At 43.1% G+C, this 14,610-nt stretch overlaps 1 protein-coding gene across 1 annotated transcript in view; it reads left to right on the top strand.

Moving 5' to 3' along the window:
- Positions 1-14,610, top strand: part of LOC135556641 (ATP-binding cassette sub-family C member 8-like) — a 148,649-nt gene that overhangs the window by 63,078 nt on the left and 70,961 nt on the right. The window contains exons 11-14 of the mRNA XM_064990008.1: positions 1,761-1,801; positions 3,969-4,114; positions 10,498-10,639; positions 14,372-14,482. Coding sequence (XP_064846080.1) covers positions 1,761-1,801; positions 3,969-4,114; positions 10,498-10,639; positions 14,372-14,482 — 440 coding nt within the window. The remainder of the gene's footprint in view (positions 1-1,760; positions 1,802-3,968; positions 4,115-10,497; positions 10,640-14,371; positions 14,483-14,610) is intronic.

The raw sequence follows: 14,610 nt of genomic DNA, 5'->3' as shown, positions 1-14,610 counted from the left end.
TGCTGATGCTCTAGCTTAGTCCTAGACAACAACCGTTGTAAGCCATTCAGTTGAGCTGAGATCCTGGAGAAAGACACAGCGAGGAAGACACGAGCTGAGATCCTGGAGAAAGACACGAGCTGAGTTCCTGGAGAAAGACACAGCGAGGAAGACAAGAGCTGAGATCCTGGAGAAAGACACAGTGAGGAAGACACGAGCTGAGATCCTGGAGAAAGACACAGCGAGGAAGACACGAGCTGAGATCCTGGAGAAAGACACAGCGAGGAAGACACGAGCTGAGATCCTGGAGAAAGACACAGCGAGGAAGATACGAGCTGAGATCCTGGAGAAAGACACAGCAAGGAAGACACGAGCTGAGATCCCGGAGAAAGACACAGCGAGGAAGACACGAGCTGAGATCCCGGAGAAAGACACAGCGAGGAAGACACGAGCTGAGTTCCCGGAGAAAGACACAGCGAGGAAGACACGAGCTGAGATCCTGGAGAAAGACACAGCGAGGAAGACACGAGCTGAGATCCTGGAGAAATACACAGCGAGGAAGACAAGAGCTGAGGACCTGGAGAAAGACACAGCGAGGAAGACAAGAGCTGAGATCCTGGAGAAAGACACAGCGAGGAAGACAAGAGCTGAGATCCTGGAGAAAGACACAGCGAGGAAGACAAGAGCTGAGATCCTGGAGAAAGACACAGCGAGGAAGACAAGAGCTGAGATCCTGGAGAAAGACACAGCGAGGAAGACACGAGCTGAGATCCTGGAGAAAGACACAGCGAGGAAGACACGAGCTGAAATCCTGGAGAAAGACACGAGCTGAGATCCTGGAGAAAGACACAGCGAGGAAGACACGAGCTGAGATCCTGGAGAAAGACACAGCGAGGAAGACACAAGCTGAGATCCTGGAGAAAGACACAGCGAGGAAGACACGAGCTGAGTTCCTGGAGAAAGACACAGCGAGGAAGACACGAGCTGAGATCCTGGAGAAAGACACAGCGAGGAAGACACGAGCTGAGATCCTGGAGAAAGACACAGCGAGGAAGACACGAGCTGAGATCCTGGAGAAAGACACAGCGAGGAAGACACGAGCTGAGATCCTGGAGAAAGACACAGCGAGGAAGACAAGAGCTGAGATCCTGGAGAAATACACAGCGAGGAAGACACAAGCTGAGATCCTGGAGAAAGACCCAGCGAGGAAGACAAGAGCTGAGATCCTGGAGAAAGACACAGCAAGGAAGACAAGAGCTGAGATCCTGGAGAAATACACAGCGAGGAAGACACGAGCTGAGATCCTGGAGAAAGACACAGCGAGGAAGACACAAGCTGAGATCCTGGAGAAAGACACAGCGAGGAAGACACGAGCTGAGATCCTGGAGAAAGACACAGCGAGTAAGACACAAGCTGAGATCCTGGAGAAAGACACAGCGAGGAAGACACGAGCTGAGATCCTGGAGAAAGACACAGTGAGGAAGACACGAGCTGAGATCCTGGAGAAAGACACAGCGAGGAAGACACGAGCTGAGATCCTGGAGAAAGACACAGCGAGGAAGACACGAGCTGAGATCCTGGAGAAAGACACAGCGAGGAAGACACGAGCTGAGATCCTGGAGAAAGACACTGTTTGTAGAGAGAGAGACTGAGATCCTGGAGAAAGACACTGTTTGTAGAGAGAGAGCCTGAGAGAGGGATGAGTGGAACAAACTGTATGTACAGTATCTGAACCATACTGTCACGTATCTAATGTTGCCTATGTGTCTCCTCGTTCTCAGTATTCATGAACGCAGCCATCCCAATCGCAGCTGTCCTGACCGTGAGTATTCATTCCAGTCATAAATGCCTATTCATATCTCATAGTTGCCCTTCATAATACTGTCTACAGCCTAGCCCAAATATCGGTCCTCCCTCACATTATAATATACTACTGTCTACAGCCTAGCCCAAATATCGGTCCTCCCTCACATTATAATATACTACTGTCTACAGCCTAGCCCAAATATCGGTCCTCCCTCACATTATAATATACTACTGTCTACAGCCTAGCCCAAATATCTGTCCTCCCTCACATTATAATATACTACTGTCTACAGCCTAGCCCAAATATCTGTCCTCCCTCACATTATAATATACTACTGTCTACAGCCTAGCCCAAATATCTGTCCTCCCTCACATTATAATATACTACTGTCTACAGCCTAGCCCAAATATCTGTCCTCCCTCACATTATAATATACTACTGTCTACAGCCTAGCCCAAATATCTGTCTTCCCTCACATTATAATATACTACTGTCTACAGCCTAGCCCAAATATCTGTCTTCCCTCACATTATAATAAGTACTGTCTACAGCCTAGCACAAATATCTGTCTTCCCTCACATTATAATATACTACTGTCTACAGCCTAGCCCAAATATCTGTCTTCCCTCACATTATAATATACTACTGTCTACAGCCTAGCCCAAATATCTGTCTTCCCTCACATTATAATATACTACTGTCTACAGCCTAGCCCAAATATCTGTCCTCCCTCACATTATAATATACTACTGTCTACAGCCTAGCCCAAATATCTGTCTTCCCTCACATTATAATATACTACTGTCTACAGCCTAGCCCAAATATCTGTCCTCCCTCACATTATAATATACTACTGTCTACAGCCTAGCCCAAATATCTGTCCTCCCTCACATTATAATATACTACTGTCTACAGCCTAGCCCAAATATCTGTCCTCCCTCACATTATAATATACTACTGTCTACAGCCTAGCCCAAATATCTGTCCTCCCTCACATTATAATATACTACTGTCTACAGCCTAGCCCAAATATCTGTCTTCCCTCACATTATAATAACTACTGTCTACAGCCTAGCCCAAATATCTGTCTTCCCTCACATTATAATAACTACTGTCTACAGCCTAGCCCAAATATCTGTCCTCCCTCACATTATAATAACTACTGTCTACAGCCTAGCCCAAATATCTGTCCTCCCTCACATTATAATAACTACTGTCTACAGCCTAGCCCAAGTTGATGTCCTCCCTCACTTTATTCACCATAGAACAGCATGTTTTACCTCAATTCCCCCTCTAAAAATATTTCTCAGTGGATGGGCAATCTCTTTCCACCAGTAAAGGGCACAGACAAGACCAGACTAGAATGGTATCGCTCATAATCCAATCAGTCTGGCATGTTGCCACTATAAAGGATGGCCAGTGACATTTCCCAGGGACACCGTAGAGGTTTGTGACATGGCAGGCCACTGTAAATCCCAGTTATATTTATGGTAACTGGAGCCGTTAAGGCAGTTGTTGGTGTGGTGACAAATCCAGTATGGCAGGCAGGCAGGCAGGCAGGCAGGGAGGCAGGGAGGCAGGCAGGCAGGGAGGCAGGCAGGGAGGCAGGCAGGCAGGCAGGCAGGCAGGCAGGCAGGCAGGCAAGCAGGCAGGCAGGCAGGCAGGCAGGCAGGCAGGCAGGCAGGCATAGAGAACACAAGGAGAGGTCCTTGAATGAGTGAAATGTATTTTGGAAAGAGACAGTGATTGGTTTATCCCTCACCCTTTGGAACACAAATGAAATAGAGATAGAGGGATAGAGATAGAGGACAAACTGATGTCCTTCTGGATGAGCGATGTGGGTTTTGGAGACAGCGATTTGCTTATCATTGTTAAGCCCTGAAATTCTCAAGTTAATCACAAACTAAATGAACGGTAAAAACATTTGCAGAAATACGTTTTAAGTGCTTATCTTTGAGGGATATTTATTATTTCAGGACCAAATCCTGTACTGTAAGATGCGAGCACAGCTCAGAGTGCAGCACACATCTACCATTGACATCAATGCATGTTTATGTAAAAGTTTGTGTTGCAAACTTGAATTTGATTCCAGATTCAGACCTCACCCACAATATACTGTATATGCTGGTTATTGGAGTGATTATGAATATTTTTTCTCTCTACTCTCGTCATCTCCCTCTAGACGTTTGTGGTCCATGTGCACATCTCTGAGGAGGCTGACCTGTCCCCTGCTGTAGCCTTTGCCTCCTTGTCCCTGTTCCACATCCTGGTCACTCCTCTCTTCCTGCTCTCCAGTGTGGTACGGTCCACGGTCAAGGCCCTGGTCAGGTGAGCTGGGTATCATGGACACCAGATGTGGGGTAACTATAGTTTTAACTATGCTTTGTTTAAAGAAACTATTTTTCCAGGGGAACAAATAGTTACTTTTGAGGTGACTGGAACTATTTTAATACAGATCTGAAAAAAATGACTACTTTTTAAAACTATTTGAATACAGATCCCAAAAATGATTACTTTTTCAAATTTATTTTTTATTTCACCTTTATTTAACCAGGTAGGCTAGTTGAGAACAAGTTCTCATTTACAACTGCGACCTGGCCAAGATAAAGCAAAGCAGTGCGACACAAACAGAGTTACACATGGAATAAAAGCGTACAGTTAATAACACAATTGAAAAACAGAAAGTCTATATACAGTGTGTGCAAATGGCGTGAGGTGGTAAGGCAATAAATTGGCCATAGTAGCGAAGAAATTACAATTTAGCAAATGAACACTGGAGTGACAGATGAGCAGATGATGATGTGCAAGTAGAGATAATGGTGTGTAAAAGAGCAGAAAAGTAAATAAAAACAATATGAGGTAGGTAGATTGGGTGGGCTATTTACAGATGGACTATGTACAGCTACAGCGATCAGTTTGCTGCTCAGATAGCTGATGTTTAAAGTTAGTGAGGGAAATATAATACACAGATCCCAAAAGATGACTCCTTTTTTACAGTAAACGTCTTAAGGTATTAGAAATACATCAAAACACAATAATATTGAAGTAAAGACCCTTGCCAACTGACATAAAAATAATTTAAATACAGATCCCAGAAAATGACTACTTTTTAAAGATATTTAAATACAGATCCCAAAAACTGACTACTTTTTTTAAACTGTTTAAATACAGATCCCCAGAAATTACATTTTTTTTAAAATATGTAAATGCAGATCCACAAAAATGACTTTTTAAAACAATTTAAATAAAGATCCCAAAGATCTGAGAAAGTACTTTTTTTTAAACTATTTGAATACAGATCTCAGGAGGTGACTACTTTTGGATTGACTGCCTTCAACTAATGGCAGGGCTGTATCTGGAACTGCACGTTGCAGATAGAAATAGAATGAATAGAGCACACACAATCCCCTATAGTATTCCAAGCAATCCGACAGCCATATTTGATCTACACAATACATTTCTATCTGAACATTTTGTAAATGTCCATTCTCCTGAATGTCCATTGCCCCATGTGTACATAATCAACTCAAATCAATTACCCAATGATATTTTGTAGAGATAAGTTTAAATAAGTTGTTACCCTCAACTACTGTAGGACTCAACATGCCACTGAAAAGGTTAAAAGATGCAATTAATTTTATAATATGTGAAAATACTGCAGAGAAGTTCAAAGCCATTTGCAAACATTGCAAACAGCAAGTTGGATGCTTGGCAAAAGCAACGTCGAACCTCTTTGTCCATCTGAGGGGAAGTGTTATTGTTTCAAACACACACTATACCATCTTTAAAGGGATAGGTTACTCAGAATACAAACTAACATTATGTTCCAACTACATTGGTTGTAGTTGATTCAAGAAGGCAGTTTTGTTATATTTAGTTTCCCTTTGACAATTAAATTACATATTTTGTTTCTTTTAGCAATTCTCAGTAACACTTAATATTAAACAGTTATTGTTCCTGTGTAATAAAACTGTAATTAAATAAAGGTTAAGGTTAAATAAATAAATAAAAGGTGATTGAGGTGATTCCATGTCCCTCACATATTTAATACTTTCAAATATTATTATTTTTCTGAGACCTGTATATGAACATCAAAGAAAATAGTTGCCTTGTAGTTTAAACTCTGGTATTATCAAATAAACTACAAAATGCAACAATTTTCTGCCCAGGTCTGATGGACACACACATGGTCGCATGCACACATGGACACACAGCTCTGTTTTTGTGAATTTTCAGAACATTTTAGGGAGTACAAATGTATTCCCATTAAAAATCCTATTTTCCCTAACCCTAACCCAAACCCTAACCTTAAACCTAACCCTTAAGCCTAAAATAGCATTTGTGACCGACCGCCTTGATTTGGTCTTGTGTAGCAAAATTTGAAATGGGGATTTTTTACATTGGATAAAAGCAGAGACACAGCTACAAAATGGTATATCATATACTGCGTTTGAGGAACAATGGGAAAGTAATTCTGACCTGAAAGTTGATCAACTTGTAACCTCACTTTTGAGACAATGGCCTTTGAATGTGTTGGTACCTACTGGAGAGCTCTTTGTCTATATCCATTCAGCATTGTTCACACCCTCTTAAGCTTTAGCCCCACCAATCTCTTTAAAACTTCTTACGGATAGGGGGCAGCATTTTCACTTTTGGATAAATAGCATGCCCAAATTCAACTTCCTGCTACTCATCCTCAGAATATAAGATATGCATAGTATTAGTAGATTTGGATAGAAAACACTCTGAAGTTTCTAAAACTGTTTGAATCATGTCTGTGAGTATAACAGAACTTATGTAGCACTCAATACCCCGAGGACAAACCATTCAGATTTTGTTTTTGAGGTCACTGTCTATTCAATGGGTTTTCATTGGGAAACCAGATTTCTAAGAGACTTGTTTGAGGTTCCTACAACTTCCACTGGATGTCACCAGCCTGTAGAAATTGGTTGAGGTTATTCCTTTGTGTAATGAAGAAGTATGGCCATCTTGAACAAGTGTCACGTCATGTGTACTGTTTGATAGTTGCGCAAGACCAGAAAGCATGATTGAGTTTGTTGTCTTCCTGTATTGAACACAGATCATCCCATCTTACATTTTATTGATTATTTACGTTTAAAAATACGTAAAGTTGTATAACAAAAGTAGTTTGAAATGTTTTGGCAATGTTTACAGGTAACGTTTGAGATATTTTGTAGTGACGTTGGTCAAGTTGGAACCAGTGTTTTTCTGGATAAAACGTGCCAAATAAATGGACATTTTGGATATATATGGACATTAATCAAACAAAAAGACCATTTGTGATGTTTATGGGACATATTGGAGTGCCAACAAAAGAAGCTCGTCAAAGGTAAGGCATGATTAATATTGGTAAGGAAGACCGGGAAGCCACTCCCAAATATATATATATTTTTTTGGGAGGGTGGCATATGGGGAGGTTAGCTGAGCTTACTCCCCATGCTCACAGCATGGAACGTGGTACTGGTCAGGCACCGTGTTATGCGGTAATGCGCACGGTACCTCCAGTGCACGTGCACAGCCCGGTGCGCTCTGCATTGGACGGGCTAGAGTGGGCATCCAGCCAGGACAGATGGTGCCGACTCAGCGCACCTGCACTCCAGAGCATCTCTTCGGCCCAGGATATCCTATGCCGGCTCTGGTGTCTCCGGTGCGTCTGCACAGCCCAGTGCGTCCTGTGCCAGCGCCCCGCATTTGCCGGGTGAAAGTAACCATCCAGCCAGGACGGGTTGTAACGGCTCTATGCTTGAGACCTCCAGTGCGCCTCCACGGCCCATTGTATCCGGTGCCTGCTCCACGCACCAGGCTTCCAGTGCATCTCCCCAGTCCGGTGAGACCTGTTCCGGTTCCACGTACCAGGACTCAAGCATGTCTCCCCAGCCTGGTAAGCCCTGTGGCAGCTCCACGTACCAGGCTTCCAGTACATCTCCTCAGTCCGGTGAGACCTGTTCTGGCTCCACATAAAAAGCCTCCAGTGATGATCCATGGCCCGACGCCTCCAGTGATGATCCATGGCCCGGAGCCTCCAGTGGTGATCCATGGCCCGGAGCCTCCAGTGGTGATCCATGGCCCGGAGCCTCCAGTGGTGATCCATGGCCCGGAGCCTCCAGTGATGATCCATAGCACGAAGCCTGTAGCGTTGATCCGCTGTCCGGAGCCTCCAGCGACGGTCCCCAGTCCGAGGCCTGCGGCGAGGGTCCCCAGTCCGTGGTCGGCGACGAGGGTCCCCGCACCAGAGGCGCCATTAAAGTGGAGGGAGCCAGAGGTGGAGCGGGGTCTACGTCCCGCAACGGAGACGCTACCGAGGTAGATGCCCACCTGGACCCTCCCCTATAGTGTCAGGTTTGCGGCCGGAGTCCGCACCTTTCGGGGGGGTACTGTCACGCCCTGACCGTAGAGATCTTTTTATTCTCTATGTTTGGTTGGTCAGGGTGTGACTCGGGTGGGAAACTCTATGTTCTGTGTTTCTATGTTTTGGCTGGGTATGGTTCTCAATCAGGGACAGCTGTCTATCATTGTCTCTGATTGGGAATCATACTTAGGCAGCCTTTCTCCCTTTTGTATTTTGTGGGTAGTTGTCTTTGTTAGTGGCCTGTATAGCCCTAGTCAGCTTCACATTCTTTTTTGTTGTTTCTTGCTTTGTTGGCGAATGTACACTCACCATGCTGCACCTTGGTCCGGTCACTTCCACGACGAAGGCGATTGTTACAATCATCAGTCAAACACACAAGCAATCACCCATCTTGTTATTCCCACTCAAATATTTTTTGTTTATTTGATCGGACAGAGAGCAAGAAAAGATAGGAGAGAGTTGCAGAAATTGCAGTGTGCCAGATTCAAATCTATGATGCAGCGGTATATGTGTTCCAGAAGCAGCGGCTTAGACCACTGGACCACCCTTGGCCACCCAGCCTGTCAGTCAATCACTGCTTTCATATTTGTTTACCATCATGTATGTACAAGTAAGTGCTTTAGATATGATATATTGGCCTTCTGTAAGTAGAAGAGCTGTACATCATGTATGCAGAGTATTGTATCTCAAAGGAGAGGGGTATCATTACCATGTTAGAGTCATCCCGAGTGGAGAGATGTTGTCAGGGGTTTTCTCTGCATCCTGAGAGGATGTACTGATGTCTCGTAACAACCAATGGAGCTGACATCTTTACATGGAGCCAGTATGTATATCATATAGCTGTCGTGTAAATGAGGAAGAAGTTGTCAATCTACATCCCACTTAAACCACTACTTCCTTATTCAATGACACACAAGTAATTACATATATAATGTAATGCATTATAGATGACGCCTCTACCATGCTTGATTGTGATTGTTTTAGTTTTTCAAAACTCCATTAGTGGTCCACAATGTGTTTTAAAATAATCTGTATGGTGTAGTTGTATCATTGTGGCGTGACACTTAATTAAATGTTTCTAACTAACACAATCCTATCTTTATTCATGGTGACAGCAAGTTGAGTGTGATGCTGTATCTCAGGGGTAATCTAAGTCCATCGTTCCATTCAGAGGTCCTTATGATCCCCGTAACAGCCTGGTATTGACACTGCCATTCTGCAGTATAGCTGGAGCATACTGCTATTCTGCTCTACTGCAGTGGCTTTGGACACACGCACACGATCAGTCCTCACAATTAATTTAGAATGCTGAAGGATAGAATGTTAAAAAAGTATTGCTTCATGGGATCGAAGTCAGTAACTCCTGTATCCTGGCATTTGAGTAAAGCTGAAGTGAAGTCTGACATGACCTGGCTTTGAAGCTTTGATAAGTGGTTGCCAGCCCCAGTGAGTGTGGAACATTCATTTCATTATGGAGTACAGAGAGAGGGAGAGAGAGGAGAAAGAGAATAGTGAATTGAAGGAACAGAGAAAGAGAGGTAGAGAGAGCAGATAAGAGAACAGAGAGAGGGACAGGGTGAGATAGAGGAGGTTGGGAAATAGGGACGGCACAGGGAGGAATGAGAGAGGGGGAGTGAGAGAGAGTGGGTAGTGAGAGGGGGGGGGGTACAGAGAAGTGAAGCAATGTTCCACTAAATTGATGGGCCAATAAGAGCTCTTCAAACGCGCGATGAGATCTGTGGCTCGTTGAGCAGCCTGGAGTGTAACAGTACTTCTAGTCACAGCTGACTCAACCTGATTTACAGTAGATGTACAGCAAGGCCCATATTGTTTGTGAATATTTTTCTTAGGTGTGTGTTCATGCTTGTACTTAGGAGTTCTACTAATCAGGTTATGCTCTAGTTGATTCCAGATGTTCTGAAGCTGGAGCAGGTAGATGACGATGATAAGATGGCTGATTCTAATGCTTTCATTTGACCTGAAGTTGGAGCAGGTAGATGATGGTGATAAGATGGCTGATTCTAGTTTGGCCCAGAAAAGGCACATATAAAAACAGAATACTTTATGACTGTTGACTTAAACCAATCATCTTTTCACTCCTCCGTCATGTTTGCCTTCTTCTATCAGATGTACAGTCCAATGAGACTTTCCTGGCACTTTTCCTTTGAAAACCCTGTTGCTGTGTTGTTCCCTATCCCATCTCCAAAACACTAACTTTTCCTTATTGTAACTCACTCTGGAGAACAGCATCTGCTAATACTAGAATGTGGAAATATGAAATGTGTCGGTCATGTCCCCCTGTAACCCTAACCCTGTAACCTTAACCCCTGTTTCCTCATAGTGCCCAGAAGCTGAGTGAGTTCTTCAGTAGTGATGAGATTGGAGATGAGCAGGAGCCAAATGCTACCATGCCCACGGGCCCTAGCAACCACAAAACCATTCCCTCCGGCCCCAGAAACCACAACAACAAGTACCAGGCAGTGGTGAGTACCCAGCTATCACATAATGTTCTGAGAACCTTATGTTTCTTAGAGCTTGTTGAGAGCATAGTTGTCCTATGGTGATTTAGCATACAAACGTCCTAAAACTTTCTGCGAATGGTACAGGATAGTTGCTTGGTTTTGGAACATTTTCAGAACATTTAAGTAACTTTAACAGAATGTTTTGTACAAGTTCAAACATGGTTACATTTATACTTAACAAAAAATATAAACACAACATGTAAAGCTTCCCATGTTTCATGACCTGAAATAAAAGATTCCAGAAATGTTCCATACGCACAAAAATCTTATTACTCTCAAATGTTGTGCACAAATTTGTTTTCATCCCTGTTAGTGAGCATTTCTCTTTTTCCAAGATAATCCTTCCACCTGACAGGTATGGCATATCAAGAAGCTGATTAAATAACATGATCATTACAAAGGTGAACCTTATGCTGGGGACAATAAAAGGCCACTCTACAATGCCAGATGTCTCAAGGTTTGAAGGAGTGTGCAATTGGCATGCAGAGTGCAGGAATGTTCAACAGAGCTGTTGCCAGAGAATTTAATGTTAATTTCTATACCATAAGCCGCTCTCCAAAGTCGTTTTAGAGAATTCGGCAGTACGTCTAACCGGCCTCATAATCGCAGACCATGTGTAACCACGCCTTCCAGGACCTCTTCCTCTGCGGGATCATCTGAGACCATCCACCCAGATAGCTGATGAAACTGTGTGTTTGCACAACCAAATCATTTTTGCAAAAACTGTCATTAACAGTCTCAGGAAAGAGATTTAACGATGCTCTTACAAAGGTTCTTACGATGAACTTAGGCTTAAGATGCTTTTGGGAAACTGGGACCTGTTCTCTATCCATGGAATTAGTGAATTGCGCCACCAGAATGGAGTTAGCATGCCATGTTTTCCCCATATTTAATTTCATTGAATTTTCGTCTATTCAAACAGACCCAATTTCAAAGGAAACAAGCAATCATTAAGATCATGTGTTGTCAATTAATGGGCGCGTTAAATCTCCGAGCTGTTTGCCAAAACCATCGTTATTATGTTGCACTTGAAAACGTCCATAATCTAATGCCTGTCTCAGACCACTCGTAGAACAGCTAAGTGCGTCGTTAGATGCTTTTTTTTGCCCTCTCGCATTTCTTTATACACAGAAGATCTCTGCTAAACATAGAATCACATGGTTTACCCGTCTCTCCTTTACCACCGACAACTTCAGAACCAAGTTGACTACAAATACAAAGTTGTCTTTGCAATTGATACAAACAAGTGACGTAGAAAAAGATGCTTCATATGAAAGTTGAGATGACTGCATAAAAAATATAGAAAGTAGGCAATAGGCCTATTTCAAACATATTGAAATAGATTTCATGTTAAATCAAATGAGTTCTATTTTGCTTCTGTCTGTAATTTGTCTCAATATACTTCATTATGTGTAGCCTAACTGTAACGGTTTTCTTCTGGGAAAAGAGAGGCGGACCAAAATGCAGCGTGGTTAGTTTTGTCCATCTTTAATAAAGATGAAAGTACAACAATCTACAAAACAGGTGAAAAAACCAAAACAGTCTTATCTGGTGCCACAAAGACAGGAACAATCACCCACAAAACCCAACACAAAACAGGCTACCTAAATATGGTTCCCAATCAGAGACAATGACTAACACCTGCTTCTGATTGAGAACCATATCAGGCCAAACATAGAAATAGACAAACCAGACACACAACATACAATGCCCACCCAGCTCACGTCCTGACCAACACTAAAACAAAGAAAACACACAGGAACGATGGTCAGAACGTGACACTAACATGTGCAATGATGTGCCAAATCAGTGGTTTAGTGCATTTTTATTAGGTAAGCATTAGAATAAGCAGCCGTAGGTGGTAATATCTCTCTAGAAGCTGATCCGCTATCAGTATTGTGAAATAAATATATTGTTAGGTAAGATTTGAATGGAGTAAGTGGATCAGAGAGCACATAGCGACCATCAACAACACACTTAGCGACCATTCTCTCTGCGTGGTGTTTTGGGAAACGCATGTGACATCTTCGGCCGTTGTTGGAAAGATGCATCCTGTGAAACCAGAGTCAAATGTTCTCAGAACCTCCCTGCAACCTGAAAATAAACATTTCCAGAACAGGCGAAACGTTCACTTCTGGTCTCAGAACGTTTAAAAAACATTTGTTTTAACGGTCAGGAAACGTATGGCTTCGGTTTTAATGTGACTCACCACCTGGATTTGGTCTTATGTAGCAAAATTTGAAATCTAGAATAAAAGTAGAAACTCAGAGCTACAAAATGGTACATCATACATTGCATTTTTGAGGAACAATAGGAAAGTAATTCTGCTTTGAAAGTTCATCAACTTGTAAACTTTTTGAATGTTTTGGTATTTAGTGAAGAGCTCTTCTTTGTCTGCACCCATTCAGCATTGTTCACACCCTCTTAAGCTTTAGCCCCACCCATCTTATTTCGCTCACAGTGTGTCACACCTGACACTCTGACCAATGATTTGTTTACAACTGGATAACATGAAAACAGCCTAACCAGCTCTGCTGCCAACAATTTCATTATACTCTTTTGCAGACATTTATTGACACCGGCCATATTCAACGGGTGTTGTACACATTAGCTTAAGACATGTCGCTAGCTAAGATCACACACGTCAAGTAACGTTAGCTAACGTTAGCTAGTTAAACAACAATGAACATAGTGCCAAATCATGTGGTTACTACCCTGCGTGAATCTGATGGGAGCTAACCAACCAAGTTCAATGTTAGCTAGCTAACATTGGGCTCTAAGTAGCAAAGCAAACGGCTCTGGGATAAGAATAATAACATCATACACATAACGTTAGCTAGGGAGCCTGCCAGCTAACGTTAGCTAGCTAACAGTACACTTTAGTTAAAGACATGTCGCTAACTAGCTAGGTAAACAATGAACCTAGCTAGGTAAACAACATTTAAGATCACACGTCACGTAATGTTAGCTAACGAGCCAGCCAGCTAACATTAGCTAGTTAAACAACAATGAACATAGTGCCAAATCATGTCATTACTACCCTGCATAAATATCCTGGAAGCTAACCAGCCAGGTTCAATGTTAGCTAGCTAACATTGGGATCTAACTAGCAAAGCAAACGGTTCTAGGATACAAATAACAACATAAACATACTGTTAGCTAGGGAGCCAGCTAGCTAACAGTACACTTTAGCTTGAATTGAAACCACTTTCTGTCAAAATTAGAAACTTGTAATATCTGAAAATCTAGCTAGCTAGACTACCTTACCTGTATATGTCATCATGCATGATGTCATCCGTCTCCCTGTCATGGATGCCATTCTACAGTTGCCCTTAGTTTGAATATGTAATCGGTTCACATACGGTTCACATTTGTTTTGTGTTGTAGTCACGATCAATATCAACATTTACACAGATGCACGCAAGCGTACGCATGCATGCACACATACATGAACACACACACACACACACAGAGCTCCCACAAAGAGCTCTTAAACACTCAACCACTCATTCACAGGCAGAATACACATCAATGTTGTAGTTAATGTCCTCCCTCCACCCCAACCTCATTTGCACACACACACTCACCACCTCCTCCACAATCCTCCGCCACCATCCACCACCTCTGTGGTTTTCATAGTGGTCCTGTAAAAAGCCTAAGCAATGCCCTGCCCCCTCCCTGCACCTCTCCCAGCCTCTGAAGGTGGTGAACAGGAAGAGACATCCCAGGGACGATTGGAACAACTACAGCCATGAGGGAGGCAACCCACCCCCCCAGGAGGGAGACCAAGACCTCTGCATCAGGGTGAGTAGGAGGCAGACCAGGAGGACCTAGACCTCTGGATCAGGGTGAGTGAGAGGTAGACCAGGAGGACCTAGACCTCTGGATCAAGGTGAGTGAGAGGTAGACCAGGAGGACCTAGACCCCTGGAT

This window comes from Oncorhynchus masou, chromosome 15, assembly GCF_036934945.1.
Source record: "Oncorhynchus masou masou isolate Uvic2021 chromosome 15, UVic_Omas_1.1, whole genome shotgun sequence".
Lineage (NCBI taxonomy): Eukaryota > Metazoa > Chordata > Actinopteri > Salmoniformes > Salmonidae > Oncorhynchus > Oncorhynchus masou.
The sequence above is the reverse complement of the archived record's forward strand: the minus strand, read 5'-3'. Positions and strand labels throughout refer to the sequence as shown.